Genomic DNA, 26,329 nt, shown 5'->3' with positions numbered 1-26,329 from the left:
TGCTTGAGCCTCCTCGATGCACCTAACGGAGTCAGGGCCCAGAGCTGTTTTTAGCGACTCGATGGCATCGGCCGCGTGGCGGACGTTGGCAGAATTTAGGCGCCGCGCCAGCGTGTCTGGCGCCATCCAGCCCGCTCCTCCGCCATCGAGCAGGTCCCTGACCCTGGTCACCTCACCAGCCACAGCCCTCTCTTCCGACCACCACATAAAACCTCGGCCGTGGAGGTACGGATTCCCGAGCAGCGGTTCCTGCAGGACGGCCGCCACTCCAGCCGGCGGAGAGCTGCGCTTGGTGGAGACTTTGTTCCAGACCCTGATGAGTTCCCTGTAAAAGACAGGCAGCTCCCGGAGGGCGGTCCTGGCACCCCCCAAGTTCACAAACAGGAGCTGCGTGTCATAATTGAGGTCGCGCTGCTGGCGGAAGAAATACCTCGCCAGAGCACACCACCTAGGAGGGGGCTCGACGTAAAGGTATCTCTGCAGGGTCTGAAGACGGAAAGTCGCGAGCTGGGCGCTGACGCACACCAACGACTGACCGCCCTCCTCAAGCGGGAGACTCAAGACCGCAGCAGAGACCCAGTGCTTCCTGTTGTTCCAGAAGAAGTCCACCAGCTTCTTCTGTATCTTGGCGACAAACGCAGGGGGAGGGGTCAAAGTGACCAGCCGGTACCACAGCATTGCGGCCACCAGCTGGTTTATGACTAGCGCTCGACCCCTGTAGGACAGCACTCGGAGCAGTCCTGTCCAGCGCCCTCGGCGAGCGGCGACCTTGGCCTCCAGCTCCTGCCAGTTCGCCGGCCAGGCTCCCTCGTCGGGGCTAAGGTAGACTCCCAGATAGAGGAGATGGGTCGTGCTCCAGGCAAAAGGCCTGAGCTCCTCCGGCAGGGAGTCCACCCGCCACTGACCCACCAGGAGTCCGGAACATTTGTCCCAGTTGATCCTGGCGGAGGATGCGGCCGAGTAAATCTCCTGGCACTCACGCATCCTCCGCAGGTCAGCGGGATCCTCTACCGCGAGGAGCACGTCATCGGCGTAAGCCGAGAGGACGACCTCCACGCCCGGCCCTTGCAGAGCCAGTCCCGTCAACCTCGTCCGCAAGAGGCGCAGGAAAGGCTCCACGCAAACGGCGTATAACTGGCCGGACATGGGGCATCCCTGGCGCACCCCTCTCCTAAAGCGAAGGGGCGCCGTCAAGGACCCGTTAACCTTAATCAGACACTCCGCGGCGGCGTACAAAAGTCGGATCCGGGCGACGAAATGCGTCCCGAACCCGAAAGCGCGCAGAGTTCCGAGCAGATAGTCGTGATCCACCCTGTCGAACGCCTTCTCTTGGTCGAGGGATAGGAAGGCGACCGACAGACCAGCCTCCTGGGAACAATGGATGAGGTCCCGGACCAGATGGATGTTATCGTGGATTGTCCGGCCCGGGACCGTGTAGGACTGGTTGGGGTGGATCATGTGGTCCAGCACGGCACCAATGCGAGCAGACATCGCCCTGGCGAAGATTTTGTAGTCCGTGCTGAGGAGGGAGACCGGGCGCCAGTTCTTAAGGAGGCGGAGATCGCCCTTCTTAGGCAGCAGGACGATGACTGCCCTGCGCCAAGAGAGGGGCATCTCCCCGGTCGCCAGACTTTCCCCCAGGACCCGCGCGTAGTCGCTCCCCAGGACATCCCAGAACGCCCTGTGGAACTCCACGGTCAGCCCGTCCAGCCCCGGGGATTTTCCCCTCGAGAGCCGGTCGAGGGCACCGGTCAGCTCCGCCAGGCTTAGCGGAGCTTCCAGATTTTTGGCGCCCTCCGGGCTGACCTTCGGCAGGTCCTCCCACAAAACTCTACGCGCTTCCTCGCTGGACGGATCCGGAGAGAACAGAGCCCCGTAATATTCACGGGCCCTGTTGTTGACGCCCTCCGGATCCGAGACGAGAGAGCCGTCGTCGGCCAGCAGCGTCAAGAGCTGCTTACGGACACTCTGCCTTTTTTCCAGCGAGTAGAAGAAGGGGGAGCCGCGGTCCAGATCCCGCAGGAACCGGATCCGCGACCTCACGAACGCGCCTCGGGACCCGACGAGCTGCAGGTCCTTCAGCGCGGCCTTCTTCGCTTCGTACACCGTCCGCAGGGCCGGGTCCTGGACGACTTGACCGAGACGGGCTTCCAGGTCGAGCACCTCTTTTTCTAGGCGCCCGACTCTGGCCGCCCGCCTCTTGGTCGACCCCCTCGCGTACTCTTGACAGAAGACGCGGACGTGAGCCTTGCCCACGTCCCACCATAGCCTCAAGGAGGGGAAGCCCCCCTGCTTCCTTCTCCAGTCGGACCAGAATCGACGGAACGAGTCCTGGAACCGCACGTCCTCCAGCAGCCGGTTGTTAAAGTGCCAGTACGCGGACCCCATCCTCGCGCGGAGCGAAGCGAGCTCCGCCCACACCAGGTGGTGGTCCGAACACGGCACCGGCCGCATGGAGGCCGCCGGGACGCAGGAAACGTACGCCCGAGACACGTAAAGGCGGTCGACTCTAGACCATCCAACTCCAGGCCTCACCCAAGTAAAGGCGCTGGAGTCGGGGTGGAGATTTCGCCAGACGTCCACCAAGCCGAAGGACCCGACCAGGTCCCTCAACTTCTCCATCGCCGTCATGCACTGCGGGGCACCGGAGCGGTCCCTCGCCTCGAGGGTGCAGTTAAAATCCCCCCCGAGGACAATGCAGTCGCCGACGTCGACGGAGCCAAGAAGAGCGGACACCTCTTCAAAGAAGCGCGTTTGCTGCGGGCCGGGCTGAGGGGCGTACACGTTCACGAGATGGAGCGGCACGTCCCCCAGGCGAACCGTTACGTGCAGCAAGTGGCCTGGCACGGGCTCCTCGACCCCCAAGATCTCCGGCTGAAAATGCGGGCCCAGCAAGATGGCCACCCCACTAGAAATGGCGGTGAGGTGGCTCATGCGGACCTCTCCTTGCCATTCCAGGAGTCACGTGGCTTCGTCTCCCGGAACGGTGTGGGTTTCTTGCAGGAAGCACACCGCATATTTCCCCTCCCGCAGGAGCGAAAAATTGTCAAATCTACGGCGTGCCCCTCTGCCGCCGTTGATGTTGAGGCTGGCTATGGTTATCTTCATGGCAAAAGCATAGTGCAACCTCTACCTTAACCTATTGTGGGGGAGGGAGTGGAGTCTTTTGTTGAACTCCGCTCCCTCCGCAGCCCAGCAAGGAGTCCCTCGAGCTCGCGCAGCTCAAGGTGTTGCGCCTTTGTCAAGGGCCCGCCCGCGGCCAAGGTTTTAACGGCGGCGCGGACGGACCCCTTGATCAGCTCTGGCTCGGACCATTTTTCCAGGGCCAGTCGGGCTTGGTTGCAGTGACCCCGGCTCTGGGCCAAAAAGTCCCGGAGTTCCTTTGCAGGAATGAGGATGGTCTCGGCGGCGGCCGCGAGCAGATCCACCGCCTCGCTGGCGGTGGTCTCTAGGTCTTCACCCGCGTCCCCCACCGAGTCCCCGTCCTCCTCTGGGAGGTGGCCGCCAGCAGCCGGCCCATCGACCGCACAAGGTACGGCAAATGAACCGGCCGCTCCAACCGGCCCTGGCTCTGCCCCGATCCCACCCCCAGGATCGTCGGCAGAGGAGTTCCCACTGGGCTCTTTTAAAAATGGTGCTAGGTCGGGAAATGACAGCGGAAGGGGTTCCTCCTCCGCCCCAGGAACCGGGGAACAAGGAGTGACCCGGCCATAGGAAATCCCCAGGCTCCCCAAGTGCACCAGCTCCAAAGTAAGGGGCGAGGGTGGGTGTTCCTCCCCCTCCCCGCTTGCGAATGTGCCCCACTTCTCTGCAGGCATGGCACCGCACGCCGTCCGACGTCCAGAAGACGCGGTAGGCAGTCCCCTCGTGCACCACATTAAAAGACCCCTCCGTCGTCTCCTCCCGCGCCAGCCGGACAAAGAGCTGGCGGCGGAAGAAGAACACGTGGCGCAGGCTGCTCTCCCTGAGGCCGAGCGGTATGGGGTTGATCCCCGACCTCACCTCCCCCAGTTGTTGTAGATGAGGGAGGAGGAGCCCAGCGGGAACAAAGGGCGGGACGTTCGACACGATGACCCTCTGCGCGGTGGCCTCGAGGGGATCCACCGGCAGGAACGTCCCGCCCACCGTGAGCCCCCTTTCGAGGGCCAGGGACACCGCCCGCTCCGACCCCAGGAAGAACACAGCCTTCCCAGACATCTTGGAGGCTGCGACAATGGCCGAGGGGCCGACTACCCCAGCCATCGCCCGCACGCACTCCTCGATGGTCATTGTGGGGTGAGTGTAGCTCTTGACCCCGTGTTTTTTTGTGATTAATCTGAATGGTGGCAGGGCAGCGGGTGGCGCAGGAGGTGCCGTGGAAGCGGTTGCCACCTGCGCATATGTCCTTGCTGGCCCTGCCACCGGCGTGGATGGGGTCGCCATCACGGGGTCCCTTTAAGGGCTACACTCACCCCAAAGTCACAGGCCTTAATGGTCTTTATTGGCCTCTTGTATATTGACTGAGCAGAGGAGCCCTTAATGAGGCACACCTCTCCCCTAGTTGGCAATTGGGGAGGGGCCTTGCTCCCTCTGCTCAGTTGTCTTAATTGTTTTATCTTTTTTTTTAAATTAGAAGAAAGGGGTCTCAGAGAGAGAGGGGAGAAACAGAGTAACAGAGAAAGAGAGAGGGGGGTGGGAAGGGGGGGGGGAACTGCGAGGGCAGGTCTTCCCTCGCAGCTGTGGGTGGGTGCAATCCCAGATGGCAAAACACAAAGTCTTTGGGGTGGTCTTCAGGTGAGGGGAGAAGATATCTTCACCTGGGGCAGCTAGAGCCACCAGGCACACACTCCTAACGATGTTTAATAGGGTGATTAAGAAAAATCTTCAGCCTGGTAGCTCCAGCTATCCCAGGCTAGGCAATTGGGGGGGGGGGGGGGAGGTTCAGTTGTGTGTGGGGCCTAGTTGTAAGCAAGGCCCCCACACACACTTCCACACGCACACACCCCCCGCGATGTTCCGGCCCTCAGTGGTCTTCTTTCCTGCCCCCACCGATTCAACAAAGTCTTTTTGGGACTGCACCAATACACCCACCTGTAGAATGGTAGAGTCTCCCTCCTTCCACACTGGATGTTTGTTGTTGGTGTTTTTCCCCCTCTCTCCAACTCCTTGCAGAAATGTAAAAAAGTTGTTTAAAAGTTTTCTGCTTCCTCCTCTCCCTTTGGGTGAAAGTTGGTGGTGAAGCCCCTTCCTTCCTTCTCTTCCTGGGCTGGTCTCAGGGCTCTCCAGGCAGGAGCTAAGGTTAGTAGCTGCTCCTCTCACTGCTCACAGCTCCAACTGAGCAGGACACGCCTCCACTGCTCCACAATTGGTCCTTGTGCTTGAAACTCTTTTTGGAGTTCACCTGCAAAAACATAAAACATTAAACGGTGCCACCCGACCTGGGTGACACTCCATACATTTTCAAGGCCCTTTTTTTTCCCCCTTTTTTTTTTGTGTTTTTCTTTTTTTGGTTTTTTTTTTTGGGCACTAAAATCACAATTTTCCCCAGTGCCCCCTATAAAAGGGAAGGGGGACACTAAAAGCACCGGCAATTAAAACAAATTAAACTTAAAAACGTAAAATCAAATTAAAATTTGGTTGCCGGGCGTGATGATGCACTCCAGTCCCTCCGGTGCCCACCTCTCGCGGAAGGCCGCGAGCGTACCGGTGGACACCGCGTGCTCCATCTCCAAGGACACCCTGGACCGGATGTAAGAGCGGAAGAGAGGCAGGCAGTCAGGTTGAATGACCCCCTCGACCGCCCGCTGCCTGGACCGGCTGATGGCACCCTTGGCCGTGCCCAGGAGCAGTCCTTGTGCTTGAATCCAAAAAAGTTAGTTTGCAGGTGCAGCAGGTAATCAGGAAGGCGAATGGAATGTTGGCCTTCATTGCGAGACGGATGGAGTACAAAAGCAGGGAGGTCCTGCTGCAGCTGTACAGGGTATTGGTGAGGCCGCACCTGGAGTACTGCGTGCAGTTTTTTCACCTTACTTAAGGCAGGAAATACAAGCTTTGGAGGGAGTACAAAGACGATTCACTCGGCTGACTGCGGAGATGAGGGGGTTACCTTATGATGATAGATTGAGTAGACTGGGTCTTTACTCGTTGGAGTTCAGAAGGATGAGGGGTGATCTTATAGAAACATTTAAAATAATGAAAGAGATAGACAAGATAGAGGCGGTGAGGTTGTTTCCACTGGTCGGGGAGACTAGAACTAGGGGGCACAGCCTCAAAATACGGGGGAGCCAATTTAAAATCGAGTTGAGAAGGAATTTCTTCTCCCAGAGGGTTGTGAATCTGTGGAATTCTCTGCCCAAGGAAGCAGTTGAGGCTAGCTCATTGAATGTATTCAAATCACAGACAGATAGATTTTTAACCAATAAGGGAAACCAATACGGGGAACGGGCTGGTAAGTGGAGCTGAGTCCACGGCCAGATCAGCCATGATCTTGTTGAATGGCGGAGCAGGCTCGAGGGGCTAGATGGCTTACTCCTTTTCCTAATTCTTATGTTCTTATGTTCTTATGTTCCTCTGCCCACCTTTGGCTCGTTTGCCGTGAAAGAGTTCGGAGTAGAGCGCTTGCTTTGGGAGTCTCGTGTCTGGCATGCGAACAATGTGGCCTGCCCAGCGGAGCTGATCAAGTGTGGTCAGTGCTTCAATGCTGGGGATGTTGGCCTGGTCGAGGACGCTAATGTTGGTGCGTCTGTCCTCCCATGGGATTTGTAGGATCTTGCGGAGACATCGTTTGTAGTATTTCTCCAGCGACTTGAGGTGTCGACTATACATGGTCCATGTCTCTGAGCCATACAGGAGGGCGGGTGTTACTACAGCCCTGTCGACCATGAGCTTGGTGACAGTTTTGAGGGCCTGGCCTTCAAACACTCATTTCCTCAGGCGGCCACAGCTGCTGGCAGGTGAAAATTGGGCCGTCTTGAGACCGGCAGCCCATACTCTGGCTTGTCACGGGGATAGGGGCGGGGGCAGGTTCAGCAAGGCCTCAGTGGTGGATGGGCAGAGTGGATGAGCCCAGGGCAGCAGAGGCCTAGACATTCCTTGTAGGCCCAGAGGAACACTCTTGCTTCTCAGGGCCCCACAAAGATAACTTGTAAACTTCCCTGTTATGACCTCCACTTCTTCCATGACAGGTTTTACTCAGCGGGAGCCCTGCTCAGCAAAATTGCCATCGGGGTCCTATGTACCTCATGGGATCCCAAGTAGTATATGCTATTGAGGCTCCCACCACAATCGGCCAGGTTAAACCTGCCGTGGGGCGGGAACGGAGCGGAAAATAGAGCTGCTCGATCTTAATTCCTTTTTCACTTGTTTCCAACGGGTGGAGCGAGTCAAACGTCCTCCTATGCTTTATGCCATTCTTTCATTGAGAGTACAAGGCACAGTGAACACACAAAAAACCCCACAAGAATACAGCAGTTTATGGTCCGAGCCCCAGAAATTACCCTTAAAGCTCCGTCACTCACCTGAATATGAGCGAAACAAAAAGTAATCCAGCTTTGGGAAAGCTCTGATGTTGCATGTGCTGTCCATTTGTCGCTTTGAGCAATAAGAGCCTTTCGATCTGTGAACCTCCTCTACAGAACAGCTGTGGAATCAAAGAGTAGCAACTCATCGTGGGCGGTGGGGCAGAAAGGGCAGGAATGCAGAGGCCGCCTGTTGTACACCCCACCCAGTATTCAGATCCATTGAATTCAGTGAGAAAGGGACAGAGAGAGAGCGATTCAGTAACATTGAAGTATATGACAGAGAGACAGAGATTCAGTTTCAGTAAATTCAATGAGACAGACCGAGAGAGAGATTTTGTTCCATTGTAGTCAATGAGAGAGAGACGCGCACATATACGCACGCACAGATATTTAGTTCCACTGAAGTCATTGAGAGAGGGATAATGACAGAGAGAGAGAAAGAGTCATAGTGATAGTCAGTTTCAGCAAAATAAAATCAGAATCTTACAGCACAGAAGGAGGCCAGTCGGCGCTTGTGCCTGCCTTGGAAAGATCTGTCCAATTTAATCCCAGATCCTAGATATTTCTCTGTAACCCTGCAAATTAGTCCTCTTCAGGTACATGTCAAATTGCCTTTTGAAATTTCCTCTGGAATTACTTCCATCGCCTTTTCAGGTCATGCATTCCAGATTTTAACACCCGTCTGTGGAAAAACAATCTCCTCATTTTCCCTCTAGTTCTTTTGCCAATTAAGTTAAATCTGTGAATTCTGTTTATTAACCCACTTACCAGAGCAAATAGTCTCTCCAAACTTGCTCTATCAAACCCCCTCATAATTTTGAATACCACTATTAGGCCTCCCCTTAACCTTCTCTGCTCTAAGGCAAACAATCCCAGCTTCTCCAATCTCCACACATGACTGAAGTCCCTTATCCCTGATACCATCCTGGTGAACCTCCTTGGACCCTCTCCAAGACCTTGCCATCCCTCCTAAAGTGTGGTGCCCAGAATTGGACACAATATTCCAGCAGAGGTCGAACCAGAGATTTGTAAAGGTTTAGCATGACTTCTTATGTTTGTATTCAATTCCCCTATTGAAAAGCCAAGTATCCCATATGCTTTCTTAACCGTCTTATTTTAAAAAAAAATAGGAGGCTATTCGTCTCTTCGAGCTTGCTCCGCCATTCAAGAAGATCATGGCTGATCTTTGACCACAACTCCACTTTCCTGCACTATTCCCATAACCCTTGATTCCCTCAGTATCCAAAAATATATTAATCTCTGTCTTGAATATACTCAACGTCTCAGCCTCCACAGCCCTCTGGGGTAGAGAATTCCAAAGATTCACCACCCTCTGAGTGAAGAAATTTCCCCTCATCTCAGTCCTAAATGGCCGACCCCTTATTCTGAGACTATGACTCCTGGTTCTAGACTCCCCAGCCAGGAGAAACATCCTCCCTGCATCTACCCTGTTCAGCTCCTTAAGAATTTTATATGTTTCAATAAGATCACCTCTCAACTTGCTCTGTCACCTTCAAAGATTTATGAATATGCACCCCCCATGTCCCTATGCTCTTGCACTCCCCTCAAAATCCTGCACTATACCCATATCCATTGATTCCCTTAGTGTCAGCTATGCCTTAGTGGGTAGCACACTCGCCTCTGAGTCAGAAGGTTGTGGGTTCAAGTCCCACTCCAGGAATTTGAGCAAATAAACCTAAGCTGACATTCCAGTGCGGTGCTGAAAGAGTGCTGCACTGCTGGTGGTGCAGTCTTTCGGATGGGATGTTAAACCGAGGCCCCGTCTGCTCTCTCAGGTGGACGTTAAAGATCCCATGGCACCATTTTGAAGAAGAGCAGGGGAGGTATCCCCGGTGTCCTGGCCAATATTTATCCTTCAATCAACATAACAAAAACAGATTATCTGGTCATTATCACATTACTGTTTGCGGGAGCTTGCTGTGCACAAATTGGCTGTTGCGTTTCCCACATTACAACAGTGACTCCAAAAGTACTTCATTGTCTGTAAAACGCTTTGAGACGTCCAGTGGTCGTGTAAAGCGCTATATAAATGTAAGTCTTTCATTTTTTTTAGTATTCAAAAAATCTATTGATGTCTGTCGTGACTATAATCAGCAACTGAACATCCACAACCCTCTTGGATAGAGAATGCCAAAGAGTCACAACCCTCTGAGTGAAGAAATTTCTCCTCACCTCAGTCCTAACTGGCCGACCCCTTATTTTTAATTGTTCCTCCCAAAGTGTATCACGTCGCACGTAATCACATTAAATTGCATCTGCCATATGTCTGCCCATTTCACCAGTATGTTAATGCCCTCTTGATGCCTGCTGCTATCCTGCTCACTATTTACTTACATTCACAAACTTCACAATTCTGCTCCTATACCCAAATCTAGGTCATTAATACATAATAAGAAAAGCAATGGTCCTAATACTGACCCCAAGAAATTCCATTGCATACTTCCCTCCGGTCAGAAAACCATCTGTTCGCCATTACTCTCTGTCTCTTACCTCTTAGCCAATTATGTACCCAAGTTACCAGCATCCCTTTTAATCCCATGTGCTTCTATTTTACGAATAAATCTGTTATGTGATACTTTATAAAATACCTTTTTGAATGTCCATATATGCAACATCTACTGCACTACCTTCGTCAACACTCTCCGTTACTTCATCAAATAACTCAATCAGCCTATAACAAATCTGTGCTGGCTGTCTCTTCGTAGCCCATGCTTCTCCAGGTGAGAATTAATTTTGTCCTCGACAATGATCTCTAGTAGTTTTCCCACTACTGACGTTAAACTGACTAGCCGGTAGTTACCAGCTTTACCTCTGTTTTTTTGATTAGGCGTGTAACATTTGCAATCCTCCAGTCCCTTGGCACCACTCCAATATCCAAGGAGGAATGAAAGATTGTGTTCAGAGCTTCTGCTATTCCATCCTAGCTTCACTCAGCAACCTAGGATGCATTCCATCTGGACCGGATGACTTGTTTGAGTGGTGTCATTCTATTTAGCACCTCCTTTTTATGTATTTCCAGAGTATACAATATCTCTACTTCCTCCTCCTCTACTGCGACATTAACTTCATCCTCTTTTGAGAGAAAGACAGAAAGAGAAAGATATTTGATTCCATTGAAGTCACTGAGAGGGAGACAGAGAAAAAAGAACATTAGAACTCATTAGAACAACTCCGCCATTCGATAAGGTCATGGATGATCTACAACATCAACTCCAATTTTCCTGCCCAATCTCGGTATCCCTGGATACCCCGAGTGATACGTCCTTACTTTATAGTATAAATGCACACGAGGTCCATGCTTGAGAGAAGGTCAGTCTGTGACTTGTCTTTTATTCCTGAGCACTCAAGTGATGGAAGTGAGTGGAGCTTCCGCTTTTATACCTGAAGGTCCAGGTTGGGAGTGTCTCCCATAAGTTCACCACCTAGTGGTCATTGTTCTCACAGTGTACAACTTAGGTCAGATTATACATGGGTTACAATGCTGGTTGAATACATGACATCACCTCCCCCACAAAGTCTTATTGGGATCACAGGTTGAGTCTCTCTGGTGGTTTACGCTCTCTTGTAGAGCGCCTAAGTTGGGGCTCCGGTTGTTGGGCGCTGGCCTGAGTGTCTGCTGTTTGCGGTGCCTCAGCCCTATCCGGACTGCCCACAGTGACTGGGCTCTCCTCCCTTCGGTTATGGTGTTCGGTCACCTGTGGTGGAGTGAACTCTATATCGTGTTCTTCCTCTGCTTCTTCTATGGGGTTGCTGAACCTCCTTTTTGTTTGATCCACGTGTTTGCGGTAGATTTGTCCATTGGTAAGTTTAACTACCAGAATCCTATTTCCCTCTTTGGCAATCACAGTGCCTGCAAGCCATTTGGGTGCTGCAGCGTAGTTGAGAACAAAAACAGGGTAATTTACATCAATTCATCGCGCCCTCGCATTCCTGTCAAGGTATTCATATTGTGACTGGCGCCTGCTCTCGACAATTTCTTTCATGGTGGGGTGTATAAGGGATAACCTGGATTTGAGCGTCCTTTTCATTAGCAGGTCTGCGGGTGGAACCCCTGTGAGCGAGTGTGGTCGGGATCTGTAGGCCAACAGGAAGCGTGATAAGCGGCTTTGTAGGGAACCCCCTTGGATTCTGAGCATCCCCTGTTTGATTATCTGCACTGCTCGTTCTGCCTGGCTGTTTGAGGCCGGCTTGAACGGTGCCGTTCTGACATGGTTAATTCCATTGCCTGCCACGAAGTCCTGAAATTCAGTGCTTGTGAAGCACGGGCCATTGTCACTGACCAAGATGTCCGGTAAACCGTGGGTGGCGAACATTGCCTGTAGACTTTCTACCGTGGCAGAGGATGTGCTTGAATTTAAAATGTCACACTCGATCCATTTGGAGTCGGCGTCTACTACAACCAAAAACATTTTTCCCATGAAAGGACCTGCGTAGTCCACATGGATGCGTGACCAAGGCTTGGCGGGCCAGGACCAGGGGCTAATGGGAGCTTCCCTGGGTGCATTGCCTAGCTGGGCACACGTGTTGCACCTGCGAACACAAAGTTCCAAATCTGCGTCTATCCCTGGCCACCAAACGTGTGACCTGGCAATTGCCTTCATCATGTCAATGCCCGGGTGCTCATTGTGGAGTTCTCTGATGAACACCTCTCTGCCCATCTGGGGCATGATTACGCGGTTTCCCCACAGTAGGCAATCGGCCTGAATCAAGAGTTCATCCCTGCGCCTGTGAAATGGTTTAAATTCCTCAGGGCATGCCCTGTGCGTGGCTGCCCAGTCCCCATTCAGGACACATTTCTTGACCAGAGACAATAGCGGGTCTCTATTTGTCCAGACTTTAATCTGACGGGGCACGGGTGAGCCTTCACTTCCGAAAGCTTCAACAGCCATGACCATCTCAGCAGCATGCTCGGTAGCCCCCTCAGTGGTGGCTAGTGGGAGCCTGCTGAGTGCATCGACGCAGTTTTCAGTGTCGGGTCTGTGCCAAATTGTATAATCATCGGCGGCTAACGTGAGTGCCCACCTCTATATGCGGGCCGATGCGTTTGCATTTATGGCCTTGTTGTCGGCCAAAAGGGATGTTAGGGGTTTGTAAGCTGTCTCCAGCTCAAATTTCCTGCCAAACAGGTACTGGTGCATTTTCTTTACCGCATATACACATGCGAGCGCCTCCTTTTCCACCATCCCATAGCCCCTTTCCGCCTTGGACAGACTTCTGAAGACATAAGCTACCGACTGTAACTGACCCTTGGCATTGACATGCTGCAACACACCCCGGCACCATAGGACGACACATCGCACGTTAACACAAGTTTCTTACATGGGTCATATAGCGTCAACAGATTGTTGGAACATAACAAATTGTGTCCTCTATTAAAAGTCTTTTCCTGGCTGTCACCCCAGACCCATTCACGACCTTTGCATAGGAGCACGTGTAGCGGCTCTAGCAGTGTGCTCAATTTGGGAAGAAAGTTACCAAAATAGTTCAGGCGCCCCAGGAATGAACACAGTTCCATCGTGTTACAGGGTCTGGGTGCTCTCTGGATCGCTTACGTCTTGGAAGCAGTAGGGCTGATCCCGTCTGCTGCTACCCTCGTCCCCAGAAATTCTACCTCTGGAGCTAGGAAGACGCACTTCGCCTTTTTCAGTCGCAGCCCTACCCGGTCCGGTCTGCGAAGCACCTCCTCCAGGTTGTGGAGGTGTTCTACAGTATCGTAACCCGTGATGAGGATGTCGTCCTGAAAAACAACTGTCCCTGGAATTGACTTGAGGAGGCTTTCCATATTTCGTTGGAAGATCGCGGCGGCCAAGCGAATCCCGAACGGACATCTGTTGTACTCAAAGAACCCCCTATGTGTTGTGATGGTGGTCAGCTTCTTCGACTCACTCAGCAGCTCCTGGGTCATGTAAGCTGAGGTCAGGTCCAATTTTGAAAAAAGTTTGCCACCGGATAGTGTCGCAAAGAGGTCCTCCGCTCTCGATAGTGGGTACTGGTCTTGGAGTGACACCCGATTGATGGTGGCCTTGTAATCACCACATATCCCGACCGACCCATCGCCTTGAGCACCGGTACAATCGGGCTCGCCCAGTCACTGAATTCGACTGGTGAGATGATGCCTTCCCTCAACAGTGCCAATGAAAGTGCCAATGCCGGGTTGAAATAATGAGTCAAATTTGTCCAGGACCTGTGAGCATGATACTCGCTCCACAGAAGAAATTGCATTGACATCGCCCCATTTCCAGTCCATGACAGCAAGCCAACTCCTCCCCAGTAGTGCGGGACAATCCCCCGGAACAACCCAGAGTGGCAACCTGTTCTCCGAATCTTTGTGGGTCACAACTACCGTGGCGCTGCCTAGCACCGGAATGATCTCCTTTGTGTATGTCCGTAGCTGTGCGTCAATCGGCGATAATTTAGGCCTCCTGGCCTTGGACGCCCAAAACTTTTCGAACTGTTTGATACCCATCAGGGACTGGCTGGCCCCCGTGTCTAGCTCCATTGATACTGGGATGCCATTGAGGAGCACTTTCATCATTATCGGTGGAGTCCTGGTGTATGAACTGTATACGTGCTCCACATGAACTCGCTGAACTTAAGCTTCCAACGATTTCCCCCAGCGTTTATTTCTGCAATTTCTGCAGGTATTTTGCTCATCTCTGCAAACTCCGGCTGAGGATGTGCCTCCACACCTCCAACATCAGCTGTTGTTGGAAACAAAAGGTCACTGGCCAGTCGATCATCCCTGACTGCCCCGTGGCTGTCCTTGAGTGCGCCATTAACAGGTGTTGATGGCCCCATTACTGGCCGCATTGTCCTTTGCAATGGCGTGAATCGCCATTCAGCTTGTCATTGTCTCTGTCGAACTTCCCCTCTGAGTTCGACTACATGTTGGAGCATGCCCGATTGCCCTTGTCTGCCTGGAGAACTGTGTGCTGCTTTAACAATGTTAAATCTCTTTCCCAACCATTCCTTAACACAGTACCTCTCGTATGTTCTGCTAGTGGCCATGCTCGCGTGGTTTAAATCCCAGTTTCTTATCGCCATTGATACGTCCTTACTATACAGTATAAATGCACACGAGGCCCATGCTTGAGGGAAGGTCAGTCTGTGACCTGTCCTTTATTCCTTAGCACTCAAGTGATGGAAGTGGGTGGAGCTTCCCCTTTTATACCTGAAGGTCCAGGTTGGGAGTGTCACCCACACGTTCACCATCTAGTGGTCATTGTTCTCACAGTGTACAACTTAGGTCAGATTATACATGGGTTACAATGCTGGTTGAATACATGACACCGAGAGTCCAAAAATCTCACTTTCTCAGCCTTGATTCAGCATCCACAGCCCTTTGAAATTCCAAAGAGTCACAATCTTGTGAGTGAAGAAATTCTTCCTCATCTCAGTCTTAAATGGCCGACCCCTTATCTTGAGACTATGCCCCCGAGTTCTAGACTCTCCAGCCAAGGGAAACAGCCTGTCAATCCCCCTCAGAATCTTACATGTTTCAATGAGATCGCCTCTCATTCTTCTAAACTCCACAGGGTATAGGTAAAATCTATTCACTCTTTCCTCTCACCCCAGGAATCAATCCCAGGAGACAGACAGAGAGAGAGAAAGAGAGACAGAGCTCTATTCTGTTCTATTGAAGTCAGATTCTACCTCGAAGACTGTCAATTGTAAATTTGAGAGTTTACATTGGTATTCAGAAGTGAACAAGATGAAATAACATTTCTGAATTTACGGTAGCAGACTAAAGAAATATTCTTTGACAAGGGGTATAAAACTGGCTGCACATTAAATACCTCTCCCGATTTTTCTTGCGTAAAGAAGATTGAGCCATTTAAAATGTTATAAGGATTCAATAAGATAGCTATGGAGAAGCACTGCTGCTGGGTGATTTGAGAATAAGGGGATATAATCCCCAAAATCTGATGAAAGGCCATCGGCCTGAAACGTTAACTCTCTTTCTCTCTCCATGGATGCAACCTGACCTGCAAGTATTTCTTGCATTTTCTGTTTTTATTATCTTAACATTAGAGCCAGGCCATTCAGGAGCAAAATCAGGAAGTACTTTTTCACACAAAGAGTAGCAGGAATTTGGAACTCGCTCCCCTAAAAGGCTGTCGGTGCTGGGGGTCAATTGGAGCTTTCAAGACTGAGATCGATAGATTTTTGTTGGGTTATGGTATCAAGGGATATGAAAGAAAGGTGGGAAAATGGAGTTGAGGTGCAAGTCAGCTATGATCGAATTGAATGGGGGAGCATTCTCGTGGGGCTGAGTGGCCTCCTCCTGCTCCTAATGTTCTTATGTCACGATCCATTGAGTTCATTGTTGTGTAATGGGCGGCCTATCCGATACCGCCAGTTTTACGCACTTGCTAATATGTCCTTACTATACAGTATAAATGCACACGAGGCCGATACTAGAGAGAAGGTCACTCTGTGACCAGTAACCTTTATTCCAGCACTGAAGTGGAGAAGATGGGTGGAGCTTCCCCTTTTATACCTGAAAGTCCAGGTTAGGAGTGTCTCCCACAAGTTCACCACCTAGTGGTCAGTGTTCTCACGGTGTACAACTGAGGTCAGTTTAAACATGGATTACAATGAGAGTAGAATACATGACATCACCTCCCCGCCAAAGTCTTATTGGGAACACAGGTTACGTCTCTCTGGTGGTTTATGCTCCCTTGTAGAGCGCCTGAGTTGTTTGCGGTGCCTCAGGCCTGTCCGGACTGCCCTCAGTGACTGGGCTCTCCTCCACTTGGTTCCGGTGTTCGGTCACCTGTGATGGAATGCACTCTAAATCGTGTTCTTCCTCTGCTTCTTCTATGGGGTTGCTGAACCTCCTTTTTGTTTGATCCACGTGTTTGCGACAGATTTGTCCATTGATAAGTTTAATTACCAGAATCCTATTCCCCTCTTTGGCAAGCTATTTGGGCCCTGCAGCGTAGTTAAAGACAAAGACAGGGTCATTGACAGCAATACATCGCGCCCTCGCATTCCCGTCATGGTAGTCACATTGTGACAGGCGCCTGCTCTCAACAATTTATTTCATGGTGGGGTGTATAAGGGATAACCTAGTTTTGAGCGTCCTTTTCATTAGCAGCTCTGCAGGTGGAACCCCTGTGAGCGAGTGTGGTCGGGATCTATTGGCCAACAGGAGGCGTGATAAGCGGCTTTGTAGGGAACCTCCTTGGATTCTGAGCATCCCCTGTTTGATTATCTGCACTGCTCGTTCCGCCTGGCCATTTGAGGCCGGCTTGAACGGTGCTGTTCTGACATGGTTGATACCATTTCCTCCATGAAGTCCTGGAATTCAATGCTTGTAAAGCACGGGCCATTGTCGCTGACCAAGACGTCCAGTAGATAATGGGCGGCGAACATTGCCCGTAGACTTTCTACCGCGGCAGAGGATGTGCTTGAATTGAGAATGTCACACTCGATCCATTTGGAGTCGGCGTCTACTACAACCAAAAACATTTTTCCCATGAAAGGACCTGCGTAGTCCACATGGATGCGTGACCATGGCTTGGCGGGCCAGGACCAGGGACTAAGGGGGGCTTCCCTGAGCACATTGCCCATCTATCCTTGGCCACCAAACGTGTGTCCTAGCAATTACCTTCATCATTACAATGCCTGGGTGCTCATTCTGGAGTTCTTGGATGAACGCCTCTCTGCCCATCTGGGGCATGACTACTCGGTTTCCCCATAGTGGGCAATCGGCGTGAATCGAGAGTTCATCTTTGCGCCTGTGAAATGGTTTAAATTCCTCAGGGCATGCCCCGTACGTGGCTGCCCAGTCCCCATTCAGGACACATTTCTTGACTAAGGATAGTAGCGGGTCTCTATTGGTCCAGACTTTGATCTGATGGGCTGTCACGGGTGAGCCTTCACTTTCGAAAGCTTCAGCAGCCATGACCATCTCAGCAGCATGCTCGGTTGCCCCCTGGTGGCTAGTGGGAGCCTGCTGAGTGCATCGGTGCAGTTTTCAGTGCCCGGTCTGTGCCGAATTGTATTGTCATAGGCGGCTACCGTACGTGCTCACCTCTGTATGCGGGCCGATGCATTTGCATTTATGGCCTTGTTGTCGGCCAAAAGGGACGTTAGGGGTTTGTGATCTGTCTCCAGCTCAAATTTCCTGTCAAACAGGCACTGGTGAATTTTTTGTACAGCATATACACAGGCAAGTGCTTCCTTTTCGACCATCCCGTAGCCCCTTTCTGCCTGGGACAGACTTCTGGACGCATAAGCTACCGGCTGTAATTGACCCTTGGCATTAACATGCTGCAACACACACCCGACCCCATAGGACGACGCATCGCACGTTAAAACAAGTTTCTTACATGGGTCATATAGCGTTAACAGATTGTTGGAGCATAAAAAATTGCATGCTCTGTCAAAAGCCCTTTCCTGGCTGTCTCCCCAGACCCATTCACGACCTTTGCGTAGGAGCACATGTAGCGGCTCTAACAGCGTGCTCAATTTGGAAAGAAAGTTACCAAAATAGTTCAGCAGCCCCAGGAACGAACACAGCTCCGTCGTGTTACGGGGTTTGCGTGCTCTCTGGATCGCTTCTGTTTTGGACGCAGTAGGTCTGATCCCGTCTGCTGCTACCCTCCTCCCCAGGAATTCTACCTCTGGAGCTAGGAAGACGCACTTCGCCTTTTTCAGTCACAGACCTACCCGGTCCGGTCTGCGTAGCACCTCCTCCAGGTTGTGGAGGTGTTCTTCAGTATCGCAACCCGTGATGAGGATGTCGTCTTGAAAAACCACCGTCTTTGGAATTGACTTGAGGAGACTTTCCATGTTTCGTTGAAAGATTGCGGCGGCCGAGCGAATCCCGAACGGACATCTGTTGTACTCAAACAACCCCTTGTGTGTCGTGATGGTGGTCAGCTTCTTCGACTCACTCGCCAGCTCCTGGGTCATGTAAGCTGAGGTCAGGTCCAATTTTGAAAAATGTTTGCCACCGCCACCGGATAGCATCGCAAAGAGGTCTTCCGCTCTCAGTAGCGGGTACTGGTCTTGGAGTGACACCCAATTGATGGTGGCCTTGTAATCACCACATATCCCGACCGACCCATCCGCCTTGAGCACCGGCACAATCGGGCTTGCCCAGTCACTGAATTCGACTGGCAAGATGATGCCTTCCCTCAGCAGGTAGTCCAATTTACCTTTTATCTTTTCCCGCATCACGTACGGCACCGCTCTGGCCTTGTGGTGTACTGGACTGGCGTCCGGGTTTATGTGAATCACTACCTTGGTCCCTATGAAAGTGCCAATGCCTGGTTGAAATAGTGAGTCAAATTTGTCCAGGACCTGTGAGCATGATATTCGCTCCACAGAAGAAATTGCATTGACATCGCCCCATTTCCAGTTCATGACAGCAAGTCAACTCCTCCCCAGCAGTGCGGGACCGTTCCCCTGGGACAATCCAGAGTGGCAACCTGTTCTCCGAATCTTTGTGGGTCACGACTACTGTGGTGCTGTCTGGCCCCGGAATGATCTCCTTTTATATGTCCGTAGCTGTGCGTCAATCGGCCATAATTTTGGCCTCCTGGCCTTGGACGTCCACAACTTGTCGAACTGTTTGATACTCATCAGGGACTGGCTGGCCCCCGTATCTAGCTCCATTGAAACTAGGATGCTATTGAGGAGCACTTTCATCATTATCGGTGGTGTCCTGGTGTATGAACTGTATATGTGCTCCACATGAAGTCGCTGAACTTCAGCTTCCAGCGATTTCTCCCAGTGTCCATTTGGCCTTGTAGGGCTTACATCGGGCCCGTCCTCCTCGTACATCAACCTTGCTGCAGGTTTCTTGCACATACGCGCCAAGTGACCGCTGATGTTGCAGTTTCTGCAGGTATATTGCTGATACCTGCAAGCTCCAGCTGTGTGTTTTCCTCCACACCTCCAACATGAGCCGTTGTTGGAAACAAAAGGTCCATTACCAGTCGATCGTCTCTGACTGTCTCTGTAACTGTCCTTAAACGCACCATTGACAGGTGTTGATGGCCCCATTACTAGCCGCATTGTCCATTGCGATGGCATGAATCGCCATTCAGCTAACCATTGTCTCTGTTGAATTCCCCCTTTGGGTTCGACTACATGCTTGGGCATGTCCGATTGCCTGTCTGCCTGCCTGGAGAACTGTGTGCCACACTAACAATGTTGACTGCCTGTCCATTTGTTGCATTTAAACCAAGATTTTTGTCAAACATAATTCTGGTCTCTTCCTCCCCTGAGATAAATGTCTGGGCCATCAAAGCCGCCGTTTCCAGGATCAAGTCTTTGGTCTCAATTAGTTTCCTGAAAACCCCAGCATGCCCGATGCCCTCAATAAAAAAGTCTCGCAGCAGCTCCGCTCTGCATGCATCTGGGAACTTACATAGGCTCGCCAATCGCCGGAGGTCTGCCACGAAGTCTGGAACGCTTTGCTCTTCTCGCCGCCGGTGCGTGTAAAACCAGTGTCTCGCCATGTGCATGCTGCTCGCCGGTTTAAAGTGTTACCCGATCAACTTACTGAGCTCTTCAAAAGTCTTGTCCGCCAGCTTCTCTGGCGCTAGAAGGTCCATCATCAGGGAGTATGTTCTGGATCCACAAACCGTCAGGAGATGAGCCCTGCGTTTGTCGGCCGAATCCTGTCCCAACCATTCCTTAGTGACAAAACTTTGCTGTAGTCTCTCAATAAAATCGTCCCAATCATCACTAACACAGTACCTCTCTTCTGTGCTGCTAGTGGCCATGCTCGCATGGTTTAAATCCCAGTTTCTCATCGCCAATGATATGAACTTACTATACAGTATAAATGCACACGAGGCACATACTAGAGATAAGGTCACTCTGTGACCAATAACCTTTATTCCAGCACTGAAGTGGAGAAGATGGGTAGAGTGTTCCCTTTTACACCTGAAAGTCCAAGTTAGGAGTGCCTCCCACAAGTTCACCACCTAGTGGTCAGTGTTCTCACGGTGTACAACTCAGGTCAGTTTATACATGGATTACAATGACAGTAGAATACATGACACTTGTCATAGTTGAAAGCTCTGCACATTGTATCTGAACCTTTACTTTGAGAAGGTCACCCTTCACTCACCACTGTGCCGCTTCCAGTCCCCACATCCAGCTTGTGGCTCCTCAAAACAAACCTAGCACAGAAGGCAGATTTTCACGATTCTGGCCAGTTTATTGTATCACAACACACAGATTTTCACTGGGGACTAGGAAGTCAGGTTGAGTCTGCCCAAACTTGGGTAACATTTGACTTTTACAGCTAATGGTGAAATGTTTTCAACCCATCGGTATTGACGGACTCGAGGACATAGAAACAGTAGGTGGAGAATTCTTGTCTCTTGTGCCAACCCATCCCCCATTTTTCTGTTTATGAACAACTGCCCCTCACCTGCGAATATTTGACTGGGAACTTGCGGAGGTAGGTGACTGGAACGTCAAAGGATTGATAAATAAGGGAACGATTGCAGTTAGCAAGAATCTTGGGAGCAGAGAATGAGTCAGGTGTAGGGGTTTGATGACCCTCCCAGATTATCTTGGAGTCTGCATGAAGTAAAGATTAATCTCTGGCTGTGGGCAGCCCAGTAGAGAGATTACAGAGGCACTAAAAAGGTTTTGTTTTTTGTTTTCATTTTCTTTGAACACTTGAGAAAAAGTTATGAAAATATTGGAGATGGGGGAAAAAGGCAGTTTGACCGACAGTCACAACTCATCCAATGGGGTAGGGAAGAGTCTCCTTTGCCATTGGTGTAGGAAGGCGATGTGCCAAGAGGATGGACATGCCAAACGGCCAATGGTGGGAGTGTGGCAGGGGTGGGGCAGTTGCGGGTTGGCAGCAGCATTTGATAAAACCTCCCAAAGTATGTCCAATCAGAGTTGGAACTCCTAACCAGGAGCAGGTCACGGCTGTGGTGGAAAACACTGCGGAAAGCACCCACGGACCTGTGAAAACTTTGTAACATTGCTCAAAGTGAAGATCGGCTATATAGCGAGAAGATAGCTCAGCTGGCTGTAATGGGTCAGAAAGCTTTCCCTCTCCTTGAAGAAGTTATGAGACTACACTTGCAGTAGTGTGAAAAGAACTCCCTCTGACTAACAGTATATACCAAACTTTTATTAACAAAACATTACTGTCTGCCGGGAATAAGATACAGATTAGATAATTTCAACAATAAACATTCATTCAGATCAAATTTCCATTAAAATGCAAGTCAACACACCCCTCTTTCCGACCCAATATGAGTGGAATCTTACAACAGACCATATGGAAACAGGTAACTTGCATGGATTCCTTTTTATTTAAGATGCAGGATGCTGTTTATATGAAAGTTGCAGTATGCTACCTTTCTGTATTATATGACCCTGGGGAGGGGGCTTATTTCCTGATAGCTTCTTGCATGAGTCACGAAAAAAAAATATCACCGCCACCAACTGGGGCAAAGGATCGATTTGTCACGATTAACAAATTGACACTCACTGCATTTCGCAGTCGGACTCCCCGTACTGGACGGCTGCGGCACAGGGCAGGCAGCTCACGTGCCGGCCGCTGCTGTAGGAGCCCGGGCTACACACCACACAGCACTCGGAGCAGCTGGGGTGCTTCTTGCGGTCCTTGCCGTAGCCGGGCTTGCAGCGGTCGACGCGGATGACCTGCAGCGTGCCATCGATGTAGTAGACGAAGGGCAGCAGACCGACGATCTGGTGGTAGGCCTCCGCCTGCTTGGTGAAGAAGGCCTGCACCCGGTGCCGCACTTTCTCCAGCCGCACATTGTGGTCACATTCCTCCAGGCCGTTCTCGCAGATCAGGTCCAGCTCCTCCACGTCCAGGTGGACCTTCAGTGTCAGGAAGAGCTCGTACTGTATGCCAGCCAATGGCACCTTAAGCGTGTGGCAGGCCGACTTGTGGATGCTGATGGTGTAGGCCAAGTCCGAAGCCAGTTGGTTCAAAGCAGTGTGCAACCGCTTTAGGAAAAGGTTGTTGTACGAATTGTGGCAGTCCGCCGCATGATACTGGGCCTGAAACTCGTAGGTGTAGTTGGGGTCACGATAGGCATACAAGAAGTACTTTAGGTTCAAAGACTGCAAGGACTTGGTGCCGGGATTGAAGAAGTAAATAGTGCAGATGTAGACTCCTGATAAATCCTTGTGGAAGTTTTGAATGGTCAGGGTTCCTGTCAGTGTGATCTGTATGTCAGGTTTGTTTGTCAACTGTACCCCCCTTGGTCCTTTCCAGCTGAAGTTGGGGTCCATCAGCTCCATGTTCCGGAGCTGCTGCGTCGCGCAAAGAATCCGCGGGCTGTTCTCGTGGATCTTGACGTAGACTTTCACAGGGCTGTCGTCGGAGCCGATCACCTTTCCTTCCGAGGAGTAGTCGTTCATCAGCTTGCTCCTCGGCAAACGGTTAACCCGCTTCCAGACTTCCATGGTGGCGGCGGTCTTTCCGAACAGGCCATATAAAATCACCCCGCACACAATGAGGCATTTGAGGGTGGCAGTCAGGAGGAATACCTTCTCCATTTCCTCCCTTAATCATCCTGTCTTCATTTTGCCCCTGTGGTCGCTGAAGGCGATTTACATGGCAATTGTCTGATGTCAGCATCTACCCTTTGTTACAATTATCACATTTGTGAAGTCACACTTTGAAATTCAATTGTCTTGTGACATCGAAAGGGGCCCCAGTGTCATAGTTATGGCTGAGGTTCTGGAGCTATGGAAAATTAGAGTTTAGCTGGAGTTTGGGATTCCACTCATTTCAAATGTCTCTCCTCTTGCACAATTATAAAGTCACTGTTGTGCACGCAAGAACTAAACCCCTCGTATCAAAAGCAGCTTAGCTCCTCCAATCACTGAGGTTAGTAGGTGTCCTTGCCTTAGTGTGAAGCTGAGCCATTTGGACCAGAAACACCCCACGTTTGAGATAGGTCGGCTCAACTCAGTTAGGGTGGTGATCGGGGTGCTACGATTAGGTTCAGTGCCCCTGGTCCAGAGAGGAGAAAGAAACAGCTCATTTTCTGATCCTGAGAGTTGTGCAGTGATGACCCCTCTGGAAAGTACAGATGTGTGGACATCGGGTAAGGTCAGAATGGGGCTGAATCTCGTTGCCTGGAGAATGGACACTTTCAGCAAGGTCGGTGCGGTGGAATTGTAGCTAACGTCAATCAGCACCTTTAGAAGAGGAAATAAAGCAATTATTGAACATCATAGATCCTAAGAGGTCCACAATGTAAGTACAGCTTCTTCCCATACATAAAGTACCGTGCATAAATATGCCTCCAAATTAAGTACACCTGACAAACCCTGTACTCGACATTTTTCTTATCTTTTGATATTCTGGGGCAAATTTTCAGCTCCTCTCGGCTCCGTTTTGCACCCCGGAGCGGCGGCAATGGCGGGGGTGAAGTGTTCTGGGTGGACGGTCAGCCTCCAGCGTCCCGCAGTGATCCTCGGGTCGGGTTTTGCGGTGGTGCTGAGCAGCATCACACAGAAGAGCTGTGCCTGGTGTGCAACACCCCTGGTCGCGACACCGGCTCGAGTTTTGACTCTTGCCCGATCCGTCTGCCCCGAAGCGCGCCTCGCAGTGAACGCCTGGGAAATCAGGTGGTCCTACAATACCGGCTGCAGAGAGGTAAGTCATGGATTCCTAAGGTAAATGTGATTGATTTAAAAAAATGTTTTTTGCGATTTGTGTTGTGGTGGCGTGGGCAATGTTTTGGGAATGTTTTTGTGGGGGAAGGGGGTATAAGTTTCCACCCCACCCCCAGGCTTCTCTTGGAGCGCTCCCAGCCAGCTCTTTAGCTCGCTGACCTACATTGGCTCCCAGTTAGACAACACCTTGATTTCAAATTTCTCATCCTTATTTTCAAATCCCTCCATGGATTTGCCCCTCCCTATCTCTGTAATCTCCTCCAGCCCCACAACCCCCCCGAGATATCTGCGCTCCTCTAATTCAGCCGTCCTGAGCATCCCCGATTATAATCGCTCAACCATTGGTGGCCGTGCTTTCTGTTGCCTGAGCCCAAGCTCTGGAACTCCCTGCCTAAACCTCTCCGCGTCTCTATCTCTCTTTACTCCTTCAAGACACTCCTTAAAACCTACCTCTTTGACCCCTGCGCTAATTTCTACTTTTGCGGCTCGGTCTCATATTTTTTATCTCAAAATACTCCTGTGAAGCAACTTGGGATGTTTCACTACGTTAAAGGAGCTATATAAACACAAGTTGCTGTTGTTGTTGTGATTGGGTTACTTTCCCATATCTGTGACTGAATTACTCTACCATGTCATTGGGTTACTCAACCCTGTCTGTGATTGTGTAACACCACCCTGTCTGTGATTGTGTAACACCACCCTGTCTGTGATTGTGTAACACCACCCTGTCTGTGATTGCGTTGTGTCACTATGTCTATTCACTTAGTGGGTAGCACTCTTGCTTTTGAGTCAGAAGGTTGTGGGTTCGAGTCTCACTCCAGGAACTTGAGCACATAAATCTAGGCTGACACTTCAGTGCAGTGCTGAGGGAGTGCTGCACTGTCAGATGTGTTGTCTTTCAGATAAGACATTAAACCGAGGCCCTTTCTGTTCTCTCAAGTGGCCATAAAAGATCATATGACACTATTTTGAAGAAAAGCAGGGGAGTTATCCCTGGTGTCCTGGCCAATATTTATCCCTCAATCAACATCACTAAAACAGATTATCTGGTCATTAGCAAATTGCTGTTTGTGGGAGCTTGCTTGTGCACAAATTGGCTGCCTCATTTCCTACATTACAACAGTGACGACACTTCAAAAAGCAGATCATTGGCTGTAAAGCACTTTGAGACATCCGATAGTTGTGAAAGGCGCTATATAAATCCAAGTCTTTCTTTTTTCTTTTTGTTCTCTACCATGTCCGTGATTGGGTTACTCCACCATGTCTATTGTTTACTCTACTGTGTCTGTCATTAGGCTAATCTACCATGTCTGTGATTGGGTTAATCCATCACGTCTGTGATTGGGTTAATCTATTTGTATATGATTGAGTGCGGGACATTGTGGCCCCCCGACCTGTGAGAGAACAACTCCGCAGGTCGGCAAATAAAAGAGCTGGAATGGCGTATCACTTCAACCTCCAGCACGAGCTACTCCAAGTGTGTGACAATTTTGAGATGGGCGACTGGGTGACATCATCAAAACCCTGGTCGCCATTTTTGAGCGTGGGCAGGAACACCTGGAGGACCCAGGTACAGAGGAGTAAAACGGTCGGGGCGGATGAGCGGCGAGTGTTTGTGCCACGATGCGGTGAATGTTTATGGCGGAGAAGCGGCGAGAGATTGTGGCGGAGGTGCGACAGATTAGGGTACGGGGCCCTGAAAAGACGAGGGCCCAGGGGCAGCACGGGCTAACCCACACTACAATATGTGTGCGCACTAGGTCCGTGCAGCAGAGCAGATCTCCAGTCGTCTTGGTTAATCCTTGCCATTGGACCAAGACCTAGCTCTGTCAAGCCCATGTGGTGGCTGGTGTGCACTGGCCACCACACGTTAAATAGATCCATGCACAGGCATCTTCCACCCGCTCAATTGGAGTTCAGGACTGGAACATCGGATCCTTCATCGAAACACCTGTGAACTCGTGGAAGCAAGTCATCCTTGTTCAAGGGACCGCCTATGATGATGATGATTGAGTTACCCTACCATGTCTGTGATTGGCCTCAATCATTGAATTGGGGTAGCTATTTTTTTTTTCTTCCAAAAGTACAATATTTTAATCAGCATCAGGCATTTGAGGCCTTGACTGGTGTACAGGTAATGTAACATTTACACAATG

At 50.9% G+C, this 26,329-nt stretch overlaps 1 protein-coding gene across 1 annotated transcript; it reads right to left on the bottom strand.

The window, feature by feature from the left end:
• Positions 1-22,001: 22,001 nt before the first annotated feature.
• On the bottom strand, positions 22,002-23,045 carry LOC139279597 (zona pellucida-binding protein 1-like). The gene has a single exon (XM_070898716.1). It carries the CDS (start codon positions 23,043-23,045, stop codon positions 22,002-22,004), a length of 1,044 nt encoding a protein of 347 aa, XP_070754817.1.
• Between the last annotated feature and the right edge of the window lie 3,284 nt (positions 23,046-26,329).

The sequence above is a fragment of the Pristiophorus japonicus genome, chromosome 14, assembly GCF_044704955.1.
Source record: "Pristiophorus japonicus isolate sPriJap1 chromosome 14, sPriJap1.hap1, whole genome shotgun sequence".
Lineage (NCBI taxonomy): Eukaryota > Metazoa > Chordata > Chondrichthyes > Pristiophoridae > Pristiophorus > Pristiophorus japonicus.
This window is presented reverse-complemented; position numbering and strand designations above follow the sequence as displayed.

Excerpts from the sequence above, each read along its gene's own strand:
- LOC139279597 (XM_070898716.1), bottom strand. The coding sequence starts at position 23,045 with ATGGAGAAGGTATTCCTCCTGACTGCCACCCTCAAATGCCTCATTGTG.